The sequence below is a fragment of the Zootoca vivipara genome, chromosome 6 (genome assembly GCF_965207765.1).
Source record: "Zootoca vivipara chromosome 6, rZooViv2.hap1.1, whole genome shotgun sequence".
Taxonomy (NCBI): Eukaryota; Metazoa; Chordata; class Lepidosauria; order Squamata; family Lacertidae; genus Zootoca; species Zootoca vivipara.
The window spans coordinates 75,259,047-75,280,799 of record NC_142589.1 but is presented as its reverse complement, the minus strand read 5'-3'; the positions used below and the strand labels follow the sequence as shown (position 1 = coordinate 75,280,799).

The 21,753-nt window shown below is 44.6% G+C and overlaps 1 protein-coding gene across 1 annotated transcript in view; it reads left to right on the top strand.

The window, feature by feature from the left end:
- Positions 1–21,753, top strand: part of LOC118086118 (hemicentin-1) — a 48,762-nt gene that overhangs the window by 19,390 nt on the left and 7,619 nt on the right. The window contains exons 9-20 of the mRNA XM_088671351.1: positions 1,527–1,799; positions 2,883–3,150; positions 3,331–3,338; positions 4,031–4,303; positions 5,390–5,650; positions 6,804–7,073; positions 9,296–9,553; positions 10,376–10,648; positions 10,826–11,080; positions 15,908–16,180; positions 16,669–16,935; positions 20,451–20,574. Of these exons, the coding sequence (XP_088527477.1) occupies positions 1,527–1,799; positions 2,883–3,150; positions 3,331–3,338; positions 4,031–4,303; positions 5,390–5,650; positions 6,804–7,073; positions 9,296–9,553; positions 10,376–10,648; positions 10,826–11,080; positions 15,908–16,180; positions 16,669–16,935; positions 20,451–20,574 (2,803 nt within the window). The remainder of the gene's footprint in view (positions 1–1,526; positions 1,800–2,882; positions 3,151–3,330; positions 3,339–4,030; positions 4,304–5,389; positions 5,651–6,803; positions 7,074–9,295; positions 9,554–10,375; positions 10,649–10,825; positions 11,081–15,907; positions 16,181–16,668; positions 16,936–20,450; positions 20,575–21,753) is intronic.

Here is a 21,753-nt window from a genome sequence, read left to right as displayed (position 1 = left end):
TGTGCGGACTCTGTCCCGTGGCCATTTTGGCTTCCAGGATGCATTCCTTGTATTCTGTCACCTCACTGTCCCTTTACAGTATCCATGGTGATCACTCCAGTTCCTGAAGTACCATGAAGTTTCTCTCCTTCGGGTCATATTCAGTTTTGGTTTTTTTTTTGTAGTCTCTGCTCTTACCATATTTCTGGACTCACTACTCTTTTTTTCTGTCGATGAAAACACCCAGATAACATACAAAAACTGTGCCAAAGTTCCTGGCATTTCTCTTCCTCTGTGTGCCCTGTCTTCAATAACCTTCTTTCTAGAAATTTGATTCATGTGGTGGTTCAAGTTGGCAAGGATCCCGGAATGGACCCTTTCCTTCCAGATACCTGTCTTCCTTAAATTGATTCCACTTTGGCTTTATCTTGGTTCTCCATGGATGGTCATCTTTGTTCCAAAGACTGAATCAGAAGATTTTCCACTGATTTGCATTGAAACCATAAATAACACATCCACAAAGGAGCAAACTCTGTTCTTTTATTCTCTGTTGTTGAAGCTTCAGATTTCATCACACCAGTTCCTTCAGTATAGTGACGGTTTTTCATACATAAATATTTCTTTCTCGTCAAAATGAAGGTTCTTTCTTAAAAAAAGAAAAGAACTGCATGTTTACCCCAATAAATTTGATGTGGTATGAAAGGGGTACTTAGAGCTGGAATCATTAAGAATACAGCGCTAGCTATCAATAAATCATGATGTCAGTGAGGGATATGTTCTATGTAAACTTGCCACAAGCAATATTTACCATGTTAATTGCAGATCATAAGATGTAGTGCACACTCCGTACATGAATATCAGTATTTACTTGCTCAAATATAAATGCAACTAGACACACAGTCTTGTGGAACTTTTTTATATTTCATACATTGAATACATAGAAATATTGTCACTGAAAGTCATAGCTCATGCCTTTGTAGGGAGAAGGTATTTGAAAACCTTCTCATCTGCCTCTATCCATTGTTGCCTCAGTCCTCACATTTCCTCATGGTGTGTTGCACATTCCAAGTCACAAACTCTCAGTCAATGGACCATTGCTGTTCCTTGTAGGCAGTTAATCTTTTCCGGGTTCCAAAGTTTTGCTACCGGTAGATGTCTTCCCACCTCCTCTGATATCAACTGGAAGGTTGCACCTGTCACTAAATCTTTATATTTCCTTTATGATAACAGAGCTTATTTTCGTTACACTGTCTTTTAAAGTTGGGGTTTTTTTGGGGGGGGTGAGAATATGGCTCTGATGTTTGGCCACAAAATCTCAGTTCTTTGTGAAGTGCTACCTTCTGTCTTAAATGTTGTCGAGGAAGTAAACTGTCAACTGGTAATACAACGCTCCCCCGGCATTGATTTTCCCAACCATCTCTTCCTTTGTCTGTCTGGGCCCAGTGCCTGTTTCTCTTAATATTGCTTCTTTTTAAAATTGATCAAAATCCATGGCTATGGCACTACAAGAAACATGGAGCCCTTTTGAAAGTTTTCTTTCCCAACAGGAGAGGTATATAATGTGGCCACTTCCGGCCCCTCTAATGCCACAGAGAACAGTATTGTCACTTTGACCTGCACTGCTGCTGGCACCAATGTTTCGTATTACTGGCTGAAGGGAAGCCAGCTGATTGAAGAAGGAGGTCATTTCTCTTTAAACAACAACAACCAGTGGCTCATTCTCAACCCAGTCAACAGGAATGATTCTGCCTACTACACCTGCTTTGGGAACAACAGCTTCTCTGAAAATTCCAGTGAGCCACATTGGCTGCAAATCTTCTGTAAGTCTAGACTGACTATGTGGGCAATGGCAGGCAACTGGTGTCCCATAGGCCAAACCCAGCTGCAGTCAATCATAGGTTACCCCATCACATTCTACCTTCTGTAGCACACAGAAGTGGCTCTTTCAGCCCTTATCACAGCTTGCTTCAGGAGGGAATAGTAACTGCCAGAGTCTTTCAGGAGCACACGTTTGTAATAGCCTCCCGCTTTTTCTGAGAGCAGTGTGGTTCTCCATTGCAGCTAGTTGTGAATATACTAGCTGCATGAGGTGAAGAAGAGTAAGAGATTTGACCCACACCTGGGACTCAACTATGCATTGGTCCACAGGTCAATCGTATTGCTAACCCCTAATCCTATTGCTATTATTACAGGGGGTGTTTCTATGCTCCAATTCAGCCAAGAAAGGCCTCCCCCCAGCCTACCCTGGACACTCTCCAAGTGAACAAATAGAAATTTCAAATAAAAAATACTACTTCCTTATGGAGATGAAAGGGTTTCTTAGTTAACCTTGTGAGTAGCATTCAGGGGACTTTGCTCATTTTCCAAAGGCCATAGAGGTGTAACTGAAGCTTGAAAGTCTAGTGGCCAATAGGGAGGAATACTATAGAAGGGATCCAGTGTTAGTTGCCTTGGGTCACGCAAATCTGTCAGGAATGTGGCTCACTGCCACACCCAGTTTCAACAATCCCAACAAAAGTTGTGGAGAAAACAGAAAGAACTGTTTGGTTTTCCTGCATCTGTCCCTTTGATCAATGGGCTGATTGGAATATTATCTGCATCCTGATCAGCTTTCTGCCACATGAAAGGCTAAATAATGGGGATTTAGCATTCACACACCCCAAGCTCAAACTCTTAGGGTCCTGATATTCTTCCAAACAACCCTGAGGTGATATATTCACTGAGCATCCAATCCAAGGAATATTTCTCCAGGTCAATAAGATCGCATGGTGACAACATTTTGCAAAAATAAAGGTTCCAAGGGCTCTGTATTTTGACATCAGTGTAGTAACAACTGAGTAGCACCCTTACTACTAGCACAGCCTGGCCCTTTCCAACATGTGGCTTTCCTATATTTCCTTCAGACGGGCCTGATAAACCCACAATCGACCCTCAGGAGCCAGTTTACATAGAGCACTTCCCCCTTAACCTCTCGTGTTCTGCCAACTCCAACCCACCTGCCAGTTATTCTTGGTATCATAATGAGAAACTTCTGGAAGCTCAGACTGAGTCCCAACTCCTGATCTCACATCTTTCTCCAAATGATGCCGGCAATTATACTTGTAATGCCGCCAATGATGTCACTGGCCTTTTCAACCAAACCAGCCTGGAGATCAGCATCCTCGGTGAGTAGCTTGAATGGCCAGGCTGGATCCTAGGCTAAAGTGTGCCTTCCTGTGGCTGATAAGACTGTCCTTGCAGTCACTGCTTCATCTGTACAATGGGGACTTGATTGTGCGGACTCTGTCCCGTGGCCATTTTGGCTTCCAGGATGCATTCCTCGTATTCTGTCACCTCACTGTCCCTTTGCAGTATCCATGGCGATCACTCCAGTTCTTGAAGTACTCTTCTTCAGGTCAAATCCCGTTCTTGGTCTTGGAGTCTCTCTGTCTTTTACTATATTTCTGGACTCACACTAGCTTTTTTCCTGTCAATGAAAACACCCAGATAACAAAAAAATGTGCCTCTCTCATCTGACTCTATCCATTGTTGCCTCAGTCCTCACATTTCCTCATGGTGTGTTGCACATTCCAAGTCACAAACTCTCAGTCCATGGACCATTGCTGTTCCTTGTATGCAGTAAATCTTTTCCGGGTTCCAAAGTTTTGCTAGATGTTTTCCCACTTCCTCTGATATCAACTGGAAAGGTGTACATGTCACTAAGTCTTTATATTTCCTTTATGATAACAGAGCTTATTTTCATTACACTGTCTTTTCAAGCTGGTTTTTTTTTGGGGGGGGGGCTTAGAATATGTCTCTGATGTTTGGCCACAAAATCTCAGTTCTTCGCGAAGTGCTACCTTCTGTCTTAAATGTTGTCAAGGAAGCAAACTGTCAACTTGGTAATACAACGCTCCGCCGGCATTGATTTTCCCAACCATCTCTTCCTTTGTCTGTCTGGGCCCAGTGCCTGTTTCTCTTAATATTGCTTCTTTTTTCAAATTGATCAAAATCCATGGCTATGGCACTACAAGAAACATGGAGCCCTTTTGAAAGTTTTCTTTCCCAACAGGAGAGGTATATAATGTGGCCACTTCCGGCCCCTCTAATGCCACAGAGAACAGTATTGTCACTTTGACCTGCACTGCTGCTGGCACCAATGTTTCGTATTACTGGCTGAAGGGAAGCCAGCTGATTGAAGAAGGAGGTCATATCTCTTTAGACAACAACAACCAGAGGCTCATTCTCAACCCAGTCAACAGGAATGATTCTGCCATCTATACCTGCTTTGGGAACAACAGCTTCTCTGAAAATTCCAGTGAGCCACATTGGCTGCAAATCTTCTGTAAGTCTAGACTGACTATGTGGGCAATGGCAGGCAACTGGTGTCCCATAGGCCAAACCCAGCTGCAGTCAATCATAGGTTGCTCCATCTCATTCTACCTTCTGTAGCAGACAGAAGTCGCTGTTTTAGCCCTTATCACAGCTTGCTTCAGGAGGGAATAGAAACTGCCAGAGTCTGTCAGGAGCACACGTTTGCTATAGCCTCCCGCTTTTTCTGAGAGCAGTGGGGTTCTCCATTGCAGCTAGCTGTGCATATACTGTACTGCCTGCATGAAATGAAGATGAGTAAGATATTTGACCCACACCTGGGACTCAACTATGCATTGGTCCACAGGTCAATCATATTGCTAACCCCTGATCCTATTATTATTATTACAGGGGTTTTTTTTTCTATGCTGCAATTCAGCCAAGAAAGGCCTCCCCGCAGCCCACCCTGGACACTCTCCAAGTGCCAAAATAGAAATTTCAAATAAAAAATACAACTTCCTTATGGAGATGAAAGGGTTTCTTAGCATGTGTGTAGCATGCAGGGGACTTTGCTCATTTTTCAAAGGCCCTAGAGCTGTAACTGGAGCTTGAAAGTCTAGTGGCCAATAAGGAGGAATACTATAGAAGGGATCCAGTGTTAGTTGCCTTGGGTCACCCAAATCTGTGAGGTATGTGGCTCACTGCCACACCCAGTTTCGACAATCCCAACAAAAGTTTTGGGGAAAACAGAAAGAACTGTTTGGTTTTACTGCATCTGTCCCTTTGATCAATGGGCTGATTGGAATATTATCTGCATCCTAATCAGCTTTCTGCCACATGAAAGGCTAAATAATGGGGATTTAGCATTCACACACCCCAAGCTCAAACCCTTAGGGTCCTGATATTCTTCCAAACAACCCTGAGGTGATATATTCACTGAGCATACATTCCCAGGGATATTTCTCCAGGTTGGAATTCTTGCATGGGGATAGCAGGTTGCAAAAACAACTGTTCCAGAGGCTCTGTGTTTTGGCACCAGTGTAGTAGCAACTGAGTAGCACCTCTTCTAACAGCACAGCCTGACCCTTTCCGATATGTGGCTTTCCTATATTTCCTTCAGACGGGCCTGATAAACCCACAATCGACCCTCAGGAGCCAGTTTACATAGAGCACTTCCCCCTTAACCTCTCGTGTTCTGCCAACTCCAACCCACCTGCCAGTTATTCTTGGTATCATAATGAGAAACTTCTGGAAGCTCAGACTGAGTCCCAACTCCTGATCTCACATCTTTCTCCAAATGATGCCGGCAAATATACTTGTAAGGCCACCAATGATGTCACCGGCCTTTTCAACCACACCAGCCTGGAGATCAGCGTCCTGGGTGAGTAGCTTGAATGGCCAGGCTGGATCCTAGGCTAACTTGCGCCTTCCTGTGGCTGATAAGACTGTCCTTGCAGTCACTGCTTCATCTGTACAATGGGGACTTGATTGCGCGGACTCTGTCCCATGGCCATTTTGGCTTCCAGGATGCATTCCTCGTATTCTGTCACCTCACTGTCCCTTTGCAGTATCCATGGCGATCACTCCACTTCAGTTCTTGAAGTACTCTTCTTCAGGTCAAATCCAGTTCTTGGTCTTGGAGTCTCTCTGTCTCTCACCATATTTCTGGACTCACACTACTTTTTTTCCTGTCAATGAAAACACTGAAATAACGAACAAAAATTGTGCAGACAGTCCTGCCATTACTCCTCCTTTGTGTGCCTTGTCTTCAAGAACCTTCCTTCTAGAAATTTGATTGATGTGGTGGTTCAAGTTGGCACGGGTCCCTGCATGGACCCTTTCCTTCTAGTTGCTTGCCTTCCTTAACTTTGTTCCACTTGGGCTTTATCTTGGTCCTCCATCGATGGTCATCTTTGTTCCAAAACCTGGATCAGAAGATTTTCCACTGATTTGCACTCAAATCCCAAATAACTCATTCCCAAAGAAGCAAACTCTGTTCTTTTATTCTCTGTTGCCGAACCTTCAGATTTCATCATACCAGTTCCTTCACTGCTGTGGATTCCGTCTTCCTTGTGAAATGCATCAGAGATGGAATTGTAATTATTGTTTGCTGCAATTCTGTGTTTTTAGGTTATTTACTGTATCAACTATTTTCTTGTCCACTTGCCTTGTTCCATGTTGACATTCATCCCAGACTGGACATTCATTTTACACTGACAACCTTTTGCAACTGATAATGTTGAAGTGTTTCTATGTGCGCCCTCCTGTTCTTTGCATCTGCCAACTTGTTCCTTATTGCTGCAGAATTTAGTTTACTGAAGTTTCCTAATTGAAAATAAAGAAGAGTTTCACCTCTCAACGGCAAATGGATCACACTGCAGGACCTCTCCTTAAAGGACAGCCGGATATATTCAGCTTCCAAGATGCAGAACGAATAAACTACCCTGAAGAGGCCTACTTACTTCTCCACTTTTAACTTGGATAACACCATCATTCCCTCTACTTCTCTCTCTTTTCTCTCTCTCCCTCTACAGGATATGTCACTAATATCACCATCAGTGACTCTGGCAAGGCCATCGAGAATAGCACCACAGTTCTGAACTGCACCTCCGCAGGCACTAACGTTTCCTACTCTTGGTTAAGAGGGAACGAGAGCCTAGTGGTTGGAGAGCGCATTTCTCTGAGCAACAACAACCAGGTCCTCACATTCAGTCCAACGAGCCGGAATGACTCGGACAGCTACAGCTGCTATGGATATAACAGCTTCTCTAATGACAGCACCTCATACTTGCTGAATGTTCTCTGTAAGTCTGGTTCTACCGTTGAGGGAGGGTTGAAGCAGCACTGGGAGCGGAGCATGTGGAGGCTTGACTTAGGCCCTGAGAGTGCAAGACTATAACTTTTAAAGATGAGGATAGCTGGCAAGTAGATTCAATAAGACTGAAATACACAAAGGTAGAGAGACCCACCATGTCTCTCTGTGTGTCTCTGTTGTTTTTTAAACCCCCCCCCCACTTATTGCAGTGTAGTAATAATAATAATAATTAATAATAATAATAATAAATTTTATACCCCACCCATCTGTTTGGGTTTCCCCAGCCACTCCGGGCAGTTCCCAACAGAATATTATTATTATTAATAATAAAAGCGATAAAAGATCAAACATTAAAGACTTCCCTAAACACGGCTGCCCTCAGATGTCTTCTAAATGTCAGATAGTTGTTTATTTCCTTGACATCTGATGAGAGGGAATTCCACAGGGCGGGCACCACTACCGAGAAGGCCCTCTGCTTGGTTCCCTGTAACTTCGCTTCTTGCAGTGAGGGAACCACCAGAAGGCCCTCTGAGCTGGACCTCAGTGTTGAACGATGGAAGTGGGGACGCTCCTTCAGTATATCATAAAATATTTTGAAAGTACCATCAAAATCTCTCGGAGAGATAGAAGATCATTGTAGCGGCCCTTATTTGATCTAACCATACACTTGATTTCACACAGCACTGTCAAATCTTAAGAACCGCATCAGCCCCAAAGATAGTAAGTTGAAGTTCAGGGGTCTGCATCATATTGAGCGAGATCTGTGGCCCCTGTAATCCAGAGCCAATGAAACGTAATGATTAGAGTGTTAGGCTAGGACCTGGCAACCCAAGGTTCAAATTCCTACTCAGCCATGAAGCTGACTGGGTGACCTTGAAGCAGCCACTGTCTCTCATCCTAACCTCCCTCACAGGCTTGGTGTAGAATAATACAGAGGGGAGAACCAAGCAGACCCCCTTGAGCTCCCTGGAGGAAAAGGTGGGATATAAATGAGAAATCAGAATAAATGAATAAATAGAACTGCCTGGCCTGATTGGCAGCAAAGTAGCTGTCCAACATCGGAGGCAGATGCCATTTCTGGACTGCTGGAATCCTTCTCTGCAGATGGCAAGGACTAGATTTGTGGCCTAGTAAAGGCATACCATGTGCTTTAGCACATAGCTCCTTCCCAGTACGTATTGTGCAACTTCCTGTATGGTGACTGGCTGGCTGTGGTGTGATGTAAAAGTCTAGCCCTGCTGCTCAGAAGTTAGCTGAGGCAATACTCCTTCCTTGTCTCAGATTTCACACAGACACACACATTTTACTGACAAAACCTAAGAAACCAGAAGGAGCTATTTCTCCTTTCGAATGCTCAAACTGCAACTGCTGCACATCTGGGCACATTGGGCTCCTCCTTGAGTTTTGATGAGGGAGAGTTAAATAATACTGCTGCCTCTTGTGTTACCTCGGAGCTATTAAAGTGACAAGCACTATCTCCCAATCAAGACCTGCCACTCTTAAGCTTGCAATTCCTTCTTGTCCTTAAGCAAAGCCAGCCACCCAGCAAACTTCAGAAATCTTAGCTAATTGCTTTTTTTTTAAAAAAAAAAAAAAAGGCCAGTCTCACTTTATAGTGTATTGTCCTGACGCACAGCTTTTCCATTTAATTGAGCGTATATGTTCCTCTTTTCATAAATTGCTCAAGAATAAGCCGCAACAAGTTCCCAAAGATACATTTAAAAACAGTGAACAAAATTATTGCCCACATCCTGCCCAGCTTGTTCAGCTTCCCATTTAAGGTTCACTGTTTCCTGCTTTCCTCTCTCTGATAATAGAGTCTGCAATATTGATTCCCAGATCACAAACCAGTTAATTGGAAGTCATGACTTCTACCAAGGATTTCCCCACAGTTTTGGGGAAATCCTGAGAATTCCTTTGTCAGGATTCCCAGAGAAATGTAAGCATGCTCTAAGTAAGTAAACTTATCCTGGATATGGAAGGGGCAGTCTAAACCTCCCAAGGCAGCTATTCTGCTGTCTCCGAACAAGCGCTTCTATCTGCAATTCAGCTTACTTCCAACTAAGAGAACAACATCACACTTCGCATGCCGAACACACAGGCATGTGCCGGTCAATCCGACTCACAATGCATTTTGCCAAAGGTGGCACCTGAGCCCTCCAGGATCTCGCTGGCTTCCCCCAACTTCTGACTCTCCTGTATTTACTCCAGATGGGCCTGATGACCCTGTAATTAGCCCCAGTGAGCACTATTACGCAGAGGGCTCCAACCTCACTCTCTCCTGCACTGCTGACTCCAACCCAGCTGCACAATACACCTGGAGTTTCAATGAGACATCAGACATGCAGTCCACCTCCCAGCTTTCTATCCACAATCTGCAGTTCAACCAAAGTGGGAATTACACCTGCAAGGCTTTCAACAATGAAACCAATGCTAACTCCTCCGCAAGCTGGAAGATCTGGGTACTAGGTGAGTATCTACAGGGTTACACGCATCCATGGCTTAGAAACGTGACTTCTAACTCACTGGCATTTCTTTTGCCATGCTGGTCGTTTATACTCCTGTCCCACTTCCTGTTCCCATGGGACTCTTCCTGGAGCCAAATCCAATGCCATCTTTTTGCCTCCTATTCTGTCATATTCTGCCTACCCAGCAGGCTCAGGTGCTCTTCTGTTAGTGATTAGTCTCTCACAGGATATTGCTTGACTCAGTGTCTCTTCGAATCAGTCACCTGTCAATGAAGACCTTCAAATCAAGATCACCAATGGAATCACCTTCTGTGGTGTTTTGCTGCCTTGGCAAACTTCTTGTATGTTTTCTGTTCATCTTATTCGCAAGACTCTGTCCTCTCCAGGATGCATCTCCTGAAACAGGATAAGAATCTTGATGCAACAGCTTACTGCTTCCCTTCAAAGGAATGGTGCTCACAGCCACTTGCTTCACTGTCTCTCCCTCTGGTGCCTTTTTGCAGTGACTGTAACTTCTATTTAGGACTGGCCACAAATCAAAGAAAACAAAAATATCTCTTGTCCGTGGAAATTGTCCATCTGTCCCCAGTCAGGGCCTTGTTCATCACCTGTCACTCAACACTTCTTTGGTATCTTTGAGGTCCTTCTTGTTCTTCTGTTGGTGAAAGCATTCGCATGGCTTTTAAACTACGTTTCTGTCCTCCTTGGAAGATTTCAAGGGAAGAGGGAGTCCTTGCAGGCAGACCTGCAACACCCTTCCCTGCATCTCTTCACCATTTGTTTCTTGATAACCCTCTGCCTCCTCGTTATTCTTTCCTTACAGCGGAAGTTTCTGACGTTACCATTACGGGTCTGTCGGAAACCATTGAGAACAAGTCACTGATTCTGACTTGCACCTCTGCTGGCAGCGAGGTCTCTTACTATTGGTTCAGAGGGAATCAGAGCCTGGAGGATGGAGGGCAAATATCGCTGAGTCACGATAACCAAACCCTCACAATAAACCCGGTCAACCGGTCTGATGCAGGTCCCTACACCTGCCTTGGAGTCAACAGAATCAGCAAGAACACCAGTACCCCCTTCGAACTGACAGTGTTCTGTAAGTGTGGCGCCAATTCTCAGTTCATCCCTTCTATCACCACCTCCCAGCTTCCCTCTCCCATGTATGTGCCTCCTAAAATCCGAATGAGGAATATATCATTCTTCAGTCCCTTGAGCCACCTCTTCAGCCCTTCACCATGATGCCCAACTTGTGATTCTCCTCTGTTTGCTCCAGATGGGCCTGATGATCCTGTAATCAGCCCCCAAAACAAAAATTACAGTACGGGATCCAGCCTCAACCTCAGCTGCAGTGCCGACTCTCACCCGCCACCTCAATACACTTGGATTTTTAAAGAGGAAACAATTGGGAACATCTCTGAGCTGTTGATCTCAAATCTGTCTCTCAACGACACTGGGAATTATACCTGCAGTGCTTTCAATGCTGAGACTAATCTCAGCAAAAACACAATCCTCCATGTTGAGGTGTATGGTAAGTATCTCTTCAGGGATCCCAGCTTGGTGTTTTCCGCTGTGGCACCAAATGCCACCAGTTTGTCTGCATTCTCTTTGGGGCAGCTCCCTATGCTGCCCACTGTCTCCTCATCTGTCCTTTCCAATGTCTATATTCATCAAGACTTCCATGAGTCTCTCAAGGAGAGATCAGGCTGGTCTGTAGCTTGAAACTTCCTATGCTGGGTGTGGCTATTACCCTGGATTATACTTGGTTTACAGGAACTTCCTTTATTTTCTACTCATTTTGCCTGATGCCTGCAGCGAATGGTCAGACAATACAAAAACCTGGAGTGTTAAATGATGACAAGAATCATGACTGGTGGTAGGGTGTTGCCGCCGCCGCCATTTTAATAACATATACACAGCTAACTTGCGCGTTGAAACATGCCACGTGGTCCTAACTTGATAGCCCAGAGTGCTAACTTGGGTATATTATATTCTGTCTACATCTGGGAAGGGGGATGGGGAATCCCATATAATGTTCCTTTGTGTACCATGCTTATTTAGATTAGGAATTGAGGAACCTTTCTTCTGTGGAGACTGAGTTGCTTTTCCTTAGGAGTAATCTCTTTGTAGCTGGGGCTGCTCTTTTCTTCCTCCCCACCCATCGGGCAGCAGGGGGAGGGAGAGCTTGAGCTTCTCAGAGGTCTGAACTGAGAGCTTTCAAAGCCCGCCCCCTTCCCTCCACACTTCTTCCATTAGCTGAGCACGATCTCTATTGGCTCACCACCCACCTCTGCCCTGCCTCCTTCTCTTCCTCTAGGCACACACCCACAAAATTCGGAGGAGGGCCACTTGCCTCCCACCCCAGATTTAGCTCTTTAGCATGTAAATTTCTTATGCAACATAGGCCGTGCTGGAATGTTAATGAGATTCTGTTAGCATAGCTTAGTGATGGGACTGTCACTTTGCATTGTGTATTGGAATGCTCTGTGCTATCCAAACTTCTAGGCCAGGGGTTCTGTGGACCACCCATGGCCTGCAAGCTTCATTCGGGTGTTCTGCAGCATGTTTGTGGGAAAACACCATTTGAATTCTATGTTAGTCGCCCCCTCCACCGACCACATTGAAAATTGCTGAGGGTCTTAGTGTCCAAAGCTTTCTCCACTTCTGTGATGAACTGGGAAAGAGTCACTCTGCGGCATGTGGAGTGAGTGCCATCAGCCTCAGCTTAGCCTGGTCTCTGTGCAAATCTTGGACCCCAAATACGAATGAGGCTTGTACTGGGATTCTGGCTATTTTAGGTGGGGAGGGAAGAAGCACTTCAGAGCATAATAGCATGGAGTATCAGAATAGTAACAGGAAGCAAACGGATCTGAAAAAGATCCAAGCCCTTGAGAAGACCTGCTCAGCGACTAAGCTAGGTTTAATTCTTTGTTTGCTGGAAGATCATATGCAACTGTTGCATTGCCCTTTGGGCAGTGCCAACTTGGCAGTTTTAAACCAGTGTGACTGGGATTCTTTATCCTGCTGTGCGCCTTCCAAGCATGCATTCAGTGCATAGGAGTTATGAATTCACAAATTTTGCATGAACCGTACACAAATACGCAACATTGTATTTGAGATTTCACCCTCTTGGAAATGGCAAGCATGATTATCCCCAGTTGGGGGTTCTCCCATAAAGAGAAACTGTTATCCCTACAAGTGCCAGATTCCAAAGCTTTTAAAAATGTTACTAGCCCTTACTACTGCAACAATATGTCTGGGAGTGTTTCGTAGATAGTTGCTGAAATTTCAGAAGCCAAGGGCGGTCACTACAGTAAAAGAATGGTTGCCAATGCCTGGGGTTTGTCCTTACACAGGAAAACATGAACCAAGAGATTATGCAGAGCAATACAAATGAAAGACTAAATTGTGGAAATCTGTGAAATAAGTTGAACCTGCATAATTTCTTTTATGCCGCAGAATTCAGAGTTTTTTTGGAGCAGAATTGGGATTCCCTAGGTAGATGTAGATTTTGTTTGTTTTGTTTGTTTTTAAAACATGGAGTACAAACAGCCCTGATTCTCGGGTAACTAATTTATGCTAAGTGATTATGCGAATGCCTCCTGTTAAGTTTCAGTTGGTTACTAGGTTAATGTGTCACAGCTCTGCTCAGGTTCAGAGAGTCCTGTATCAAGATCTGCTTCCAATCCCCACCATCCATTGAGTGTTGAAGTTGTTGCTGGCTGTTTCTCTTGGCCGCATTGTCACATGCCACCCAGAACTGTGAACCATCATCAGCTCCATTGCTGCTTCCTGGCAGATGAGATAAATGGCTGGCTAGATCGGAGGGAGGAGTCGGTCGGCAAAAGCCTGCTCTTTCACATCTTGTTTGCTCTGTAGAATTTGAAGATCACTTCTTTGTGCTTTCTCAGTCCACCCTTTCACAGCATCCATTGTCTATGAAAATGTGACGTTCCAGGTGTGTTTGTGTCCGTCAGGTTCTTTCAGCACAATGCATCTCAAATGCCTTTCTTTAATCTTAGTTTCAGCATTTCCTTATTATGCCAATAAAGCTCAACCCTTGAACTGAGATATGGCTTTCTCACCCTGGGGGATATCCTGGCTGACTGAGTCACCTCTCTCAGTGATAACAACTCTGTGTAATGCATCTGAGGTCTGTTCCTCATCTCTCTTATTCTCCCACCACCACCCTCCCACCCCACCTTTGTCTTATGCATCATCAGTATAACAAACTGTATATTCCTGCGTATAAGACTACTTTTTAACCCAGGAAAATCTTCTCAAAAGTCGGGGGTCATCTTATATGCCGGGTCATATTTCTTATACAGTGAGTATATCCCAAACACTATATTTTAACTGGAAAAGTTGGGGGTCATCTTATATGCACAGTTATATATTCTTATACGCCGGAATATACGTACCTGCCTTTCAAACCTGTTTACTTGTTGTGGTTCCCAGGGACTGTATCCTTGGAATTCTTTGAAGGGGTTCTGAAGGAATCCTTCTTGTTTTCCTTCTAAAATTCAGTTCCCATTGCTCCTCACTGGCGTCGCTTTGCTTCTTTTTAATTGAATTCATTCCCAAATCCAAGAAAGCCAATTAAACAAGAGCACCAACATGTGTGATTCAATACAAAAATCAAAAGCATGTCTCTAAATCTGATAAATCCTGCTGCACCACCGGAGGCGTCCCAGGGGTCCTTGAGCCATGGGGTCTTTTACATCTGTTTGTTTTCTCCTCCACTCCTTTTTTTAAAAAACTGTTTTAACTATTGATTTTACTTTGCTTATAGGACGGCTGAGTGCATTATGAAGTGCAGTCGTGGTGGGGGAACCCCTTTCTCAGAGGCATCTCTACATATAAATGAACATATGCAGATTGTATGCAAATAAATGTCAGGGACCTGCACCCCTGTCCATTCAGTTACCTAGCAGTGACCCTCCCCCCCCCCAACACCATCCAATAAACGTCTTGTCCTTCCTCCTAGTGGTTAGGAGGGCCCCTCAATTGGTGCCTCTGCAGCTTCTTTGCTGACTTGTCTCCTGCTCTCTTCAAGCAAGCAATGAAAGGAGCAGGCTCACCCTGTCACCGTCTTCCCCAATGTGGGTGACCTCCAGATGTTCTGGATTACAGCCCCCATCAGCTCCTGCTAACACATCAGTGCTGGAGCTGATGGTACTTGTAATCCCAAACATCTGGAAGGGCACCAGGTTGAATTAGACTGCCTTGTCTTCTTTCTTTCTCTCTCTCTCTCTCTCTCTCTCTCTGAGAGGTGGTGCCGATTTGGCCCAGGAGAAGAGACAAGCTAATGGGCAATGGCATCAATGGTGCCTGTTCAGGAAGAAGGCACGACTAAGAGCATCTTCCCCCAGGACCCCCGGGAACCTGGAAGTATCACTGCGTGCGGTGCAATTGCCCAGGATGTTCTCCTGCACAGCCTCATGGAAGAACCCTGGGAAAGCTTTCCTGCTCCTTCCTGCAAATTGCATAAACTTTCCCGACACTTCATTAAAGCACTTAGCAGCACACTCCCCATATTAACATCCCCTTTACAAAAAACCCACAACACCCTATTATGTGACGCCATCAGCAACTGGTGTCCAGCCACTTTTAAATGGGCAAGGGACCTGAGATTGAGCACTAATAGGGCTTATTAACAAATGAAACTGATTTGCAAAAATGATACATATAAAAATATGAGAGACACTGCACACACCTTTGTAATTCAAGAAATCTTTAATAAAAAATACTTTTTTTAAAAAGTGACCACAACAACATATAGGTTGTTTAAAAAAAAATATCAAATCACCTTGTTTTTGTAAAAAGTCTCTGGGTTATAGCAGTCGCTGGCGCCACTTAATTGTTAATTTCAAAGCATGAGGTCAGTTGTTGTCTCAGCTACTCGCATTTCAAAATTTCATTAAATCACAGTTTGCAAATTCCATGTAAATTGCTGCTAAGAAGAGGCCTTTAGAAAGCAGCTGCAGGAAGCTTCTAGCTCACTTGCTTCCTCCTCGAGATGCCTTGGCTGGAAATGCTGCCAAAATGTATCTCCTCCAACACATACACAGACACACCCTTTTTGTGTGTTCTCTATACTGCAACAGAGACAACAATGCCCAAAACAACTCATGACCCTGGCAATTCAGTACGTAATTCCTTGAACACTTTCGTATAGTAATCTTGAGCTATGCTTTCAAAAGAAGCAGGATTCTGCTTTAAAGGGGACAGGATTTCTAACACACTCCAGAGGCAAAGTGCTGCACTTTCCCTAATAACCACAATTGAAGTGACCCTGCCCAGATTTAGGGGCCATGAGGACCCACAAAGCATGACCCTCTTTCTGTTTTGTGTGCAGAAATCCTCTCCGACCCAATCCTGTGGCCTGCAGAAGCCATAGTGGCAGAGAACGCAACCGTCTCCTTACAGTGTAACACCTCCGACAGGCCCGATGTCACCGTCACCTGGTCCAAGGACGGTAACCCTGTCCCAGATAAGGCTGTGCTTTTCAACAGGAACCGAAACCTCAATCTAACTGGCGTCTCCAAAGATGAGGAAGGGATGTATACATGTATTGCTACCAACCCTATCAACACTACTAAAAGCAACCCCAGTAAGATTAGCTTGGCATGTAAGTAACCCTGATTTGAAAATGCTTGGTGACTCCTTTCTCCTTGCCGTTGCCGCATGCATTTGGCAGCAAGGGCATTTGTGAGTCCTAATGGGGATTTCCTCTCTCCCTTGATCTCCCCACCCCCTGGTCTTTCTGAAATAAGAGGTGCTGGCGCTCAAAGCATACTTGGAGGCTATGAGCCCACTATTCCCTAACCCCGATGTGTGGAGGTAGCTCATGGGGAGGCGGGAAAAGCACTCTGGAGATGCTGTCTCCTTTGTTCATAGAGGCCTGCATGCTAAAGCTAAGCCCCAGGATTGAAAATGGCTTCAGAGAACTGAACCCCAGCAAACACTTTCTTACATTAAGCTCTAAAGCTGGTTGGCCAGCTCTTTTGCTGCGTTTGGGGTGGTGCACACACACACACAGGGGGGGCGTGGCAACACAAACGCACCCCGCCCCTGTTTCCACCCCTTGGTCCTGATTCTACTTGCTTTCCTTTCTAGATGGGCCAAATAACGCTAAGCTGAACCAAACAGGAACCATAACTCTAAAACTAGGCTCCCATTTGGCTCTGCTGTGTACTGCAGAGTCCCTACCAGAAGCCCAGTTTCAGTGGTTTTTCAATAATACTGATATGAATGTGACGGCGAACACCTTCAGCAAAGACTTAACAGCCTGGGAAAATGAAGGCAATTACACCTGCCAAGCTTTCAACAGTGTCGTTAAGAAGCTGGCCTCAGCATCTGTCAATGTGAAATTGACAGAGCATGGTGAGTCCTGTGACAAGCCCACATTTGTCTCTTGTCCCACCAGCATTTTGAATGCCCCACAGTCTCCCCCTGGACCTAATTATTTGGAAATGTGGCCAGTCCAAGTGGAATTAACAGAGGAGGACGCAACTGACTTTTTTTGCGGGCAGAAAAGGGTGGTATCTAGAGTCAACTGCACCAAGATCTCATTGACACCAGTTGAGTGAGTTCATCGTGACAACTCCCCGTGATCTCAGTGAAACTAGGTGCAACCAACTTTGTCTGGATCCAACCCAAAGTCTTGTTTTGGCTTTCCCTTGCTCCTGCGCCTTTCATTATTTAAAAAAATGTATACCCTGCCTTTCTAGGCGAAATGGCTATGCAAGACTGTTAACAGTGTCACAAAATAAAACATGACAAGCAAGATGAGATATAATCAAACAATAAACTGCGTTAAAAAAAATTAAACTTTAACTACAGCCTGAAAACGTAATAGCTTCAGTTTTCCCCACCCCGCATTGTTGCACCTCTTTACTAGCAAAAGCTTCACCTGCTGGGTGTCCGACTGCAATTTAACAGCACAGATTGGGCAGGGCCAGGGTTAAAAAAACAGAAGAGGCAGACCTTGTTATCTATTCTTGCACCTGAATGCTAGGGAAAAAACTTTGTGGCAAATTTCTGTAGTCTTTAGTATTGAGGGTTTTATGCAGCGAGGTGTTTTCTTTTGGAGGAGGAATGATGATCCAGAGATGTGTGGACATTGATTTAGAAGCTGTACAGAAGTACAGAAATGACACGGGTTGCCTAGGCATCGTAGAAGAGGTGCAGCAAGTGCAAGCCATGGTTGTTGGGGGGGTTTTTGCTTCTCATGGGGCTACCCATGTCACTTTATACGTCTGGTCTTCCCTATTCTAAATCCCATAGGGAGCCTACATGGGTAGAAAGGGCTGGCTGCTCCAGAAGTTCTTCCTCCACACAGGAGGAGCCACGGGGCATCCAGGATGGAGCCTCCACACACCCTTTGTATCTTTGTTGCCCCTGTACATGTGACGTGTGAAGAGACCTACTGGTTTGCAAGGTACAGAGGTACTCTCTGTGCCGAAACCTTAGAACCCCATTTCTTGTGGTGGTTCTGGTTTGTTGGTTTGTTTGCTTAGCATCATCCATAGGCATGGTGTGAATTTGTTAATATTGAATCATTACCAAGCCCCTGGTTACAGGAACAAATTTAGACATTTGTTAATTTTCGTCTTCGTTCTCGGTGTTCGAAAAGTCCTGCAGCTTCCTCTTACGTGCATCAGACCCAAATGCGACACAACCTCTCAGTTTAGAGCTGCAAATTTAAAGCAAATAAGAAATGGCCTTTAAGATGCAGAAAAATTGGAAACCTAAGTGTAATATAAGCAGTTGTATATTGCTTTTTATTAGATATCGTTATTTTTATTAAATCGTTTTTTGTGATTGTGTTTTTAGCGATTGTAAGTTTTTTAACTGTTTCTAATGTTGTACTTTAAATTGTTGTAACCCGCCACCAGGACTGTAGGGTGATGGGTGGATAATTAATAATAATATGTAATAATCATAGAATAATATGAACCAGGAACAGATTCCCTTCTTCTCCTGTGAGTGTGCATCAGAGGGCTCCAAAATCATTTGACTGTGGTGTGTTTCACACAGAATGCTAAGCCAAAGTATGGCTAAGTGTTTTGGAGTATTTTGGAGCAAGCGTGTGGGTTGCTCAACACTAGGGCTGCTATATTTCAAAAGTTGTTGAGCTTTTTTTTTGGCAATGTCCAGGAAATTCCAGACATATGGCAACCCTACTATCTAGAGCTAAGCCATGGTTTGTCATAGCACATGGTCCAAACCCAGGCTCGTGACTTGTCTTCCTCAAACAAACCACAAGCTGTAAGCCAAGAGCAAACCTTGGTGATAGCCCATGGTTGTTTTGGAGTGAGACAAACCACTAGCCCAGGTGCACACAAAACACTAAGTCAAACCATGACTTAGCTCCTGGTAGGAGAGCAGCAGCAGGGCTAGGGGAGGAGGTAGCCATCACCAACTTGAATAACTTCTGAGTAGATATGGTTAGGGACTGCACTGTTAGTTTCGGTCTACAAAGCCCTATAGAGCTTGGGATGAGGATATCTGCAGGACTTCTTCCTCCCGAATATGCTGCCCACGTCACTATGGCCTAAAGATGGGGACCCCCTGACCATATCATACCTTTAAAGAAGTTAGATTTGTTGGAGTCGAGAGGGCCTTTTCTGTTGTGGCTCCTACCGTGTGGAGTGCTCACTCTCCCTATTGAAATAAGGCCAGCCTGGCTGCTTTTGCCAGCGGTTAAAGATCTGCATCTTTGCCTTGGCCTTCCCTGACCTCTAATCCTTGGCTGATTTTTCTGGTTTTGTTGAATCTCATAAGGCTTCTGGGTTGTGAACTGCTTTGCTATTACAGCAAATGAAAAGTGCTGTAGAATTTTTTTGTAAATTAATCCTAAGGCCAGCGCTTGTGAGGAAAGGGGATATGAAGTGAAAGCTTGAGAATCCTCGCTGCACCCACACTACATATAAACTTGGGGTAAAGTTGCCTCCTCTTTCTTCACTCCTGCCCCTTTGCTTTGTTAACAGTAGTCAGACCATGCAGAAAACAAGCTGGTGAAGTTTTTCCCACCACCACTTACCTCCATGCCAGAAAAAAGTTCACTGTGTGAATTTCTATTTGTCAGAGTGATGTTGAAGGCACAGGAGCTAGGGACGCTAAAATAAATAAACAGATGGCAACCTTGGCTAGAGGTCCCAAAAGACTGATTTAGTAAAGGGAAAGGGGCTTTGCAGTCATAGAGTTGCTTTTCTTTTTGGGAGGAAAGGAAACTTCTGCATATCAACCTAAGCATGTTGTGCTTCCTTTTTCTGGTTATTTGGCTTTAACTTTTGATAGAATACAGATTATTGAACAAACTTTGTTGCATTACATTCTTCAGTAAATTGTCTTTCCATTGATATATAATTTTATGGTTTTACCACCCCACCCCCCAATGGATGTGGGTGGCGCTGTGGTCTAAACCACAGAGCCTAGGGCTTGCTGATCAGAAGGTCAGCGGTTCGCATCCATGCAATGGGGTGAGCTCCCATTGTTTGGTCCCAGCTCCTGCCCACCTAGCAGTTCGAAACACATCAAAGTGCAAGTAAATAAATAGGTACCACTCCGGCAGGAAGGTAAACGGCATTTCCGTGTGCTGCTCTGGTTCACCAGAAGTGGCTTAGCCAAGCTGGCCACATGACCCAGAAGCTATCTGCGGACAAACGCCAGCTCCCTCAGCCTATTGAGCGAGATGAGCGCGCAACCCCAGAGTTGGCCACGACTGGACCTAACGGTCAGGGGTACCTTTACCTTTACTCCCCCCCCAAAAAAAATGGTATTATGAGCCACTAGACCTCAGAAATACACTTTTTCCAAAAGGTTTCCACAATTTTGGCCACTAGTGTATACTCTGTTTTCCAAAGTTCACAATTCCTCTTGTTCCCCTCTTCCAGAATCTCCTTCACCACCTCCGGGTCCCGATACAGGAGTAATTGCTGGAATTGTCATAGGTTGTGTGCTTGGAGTAGCACTCATTGGAGGTCTGGTATATTTCCTGTGCACCAAGACTGCCTTGGGGTAAGTCTGCCATCCCGTTCATCTTGGATTGGGGTCCCCCATTTGCCATCTGAATTTGCCATCTCCCCAGCTTCTCCAGGACCTTCTTGTTTACCTGGTTTGATTGGTCTCTCTGCTCATGCTCAGGGTCTGAGGCTGTCTCATGGGTGCGGGTTTCTTTCCTGTCTCTCCAGCCTGGGTTGGAGCCCTGCCTTACACATCTCTTGGAAGAACCAAGTGTGTCCTGCTGTTCATGCCTCCCAGCCAAAGCACAGACAGTAACCTGGGTTGCCAAATTCAAGATGGGGCAGGGGAAGAAACTTCTCCTTCTACTGTGACACTTGGACAGAACTTGAATAAGTTGCAGCAGCTGAAATTCCCACTTCTGTATAGCCTGCCAAAAGACACAGAAGGCCTGCCCTCTGTTGAATCTGGTCACTCCAAAAGCACACACATTTTATTTATTGATTTATAAATAAATTTATTTATTATAACAAATATGCGTATACTGCTGTAATATAACAAATATATCAAAGCGGTGTGCAGCAATAAAAGCATAAAATCATACAATAAAACCACTAAAAGCATTTAATACATTTAAAACACACATATGGAGCGATTGAATAATTATGATTGGATAGACCCTTTTTTAAAAGTGCAAGTCCTAAGCATTGTTGATGAGATGTTTAGGCAGCAATATTAAGTATGGACCTGCCAAACTTTCACCTCTCAGGGACCCTGAAAAGTCAAATACATATGTTACTGGGGAGATCATAAGGGGTGGGGAAGAATGAGGATAGTGCCAAAATTTCAAAGATTGACGGTGTTCACGGGAGGAGAAAAATTGTCTCCTGAACTCGGAACAAGTGGTCACCACAAGTGGTCAGTGAAAACAGTGCTTCATCTGGGGCATTCTCAAGGAAAGAAAATGGCTCTTGTTCCCCTAAAAGAAGAACTCTGCTGTAGTCGCCAGTGGCAAGATGATTTTAAAAGAAGTTTCAGTAAGTTTCTGCCACTCCTAATGATGTGTCCCATCCCCCATCCCCCATGAACTTGGTGGCAATTGCAGCCGCCCCGCCGCCCCCACTCCCTTGGTGTTCTCACTGGTCAGATGTCAGTGTGTGATGCAGGGCTCATTTTGATTCATCCCCAGTTCAAATTCTGAGGAGTAAATTCAAGTTAGAAAAAAAAATTCTTAAG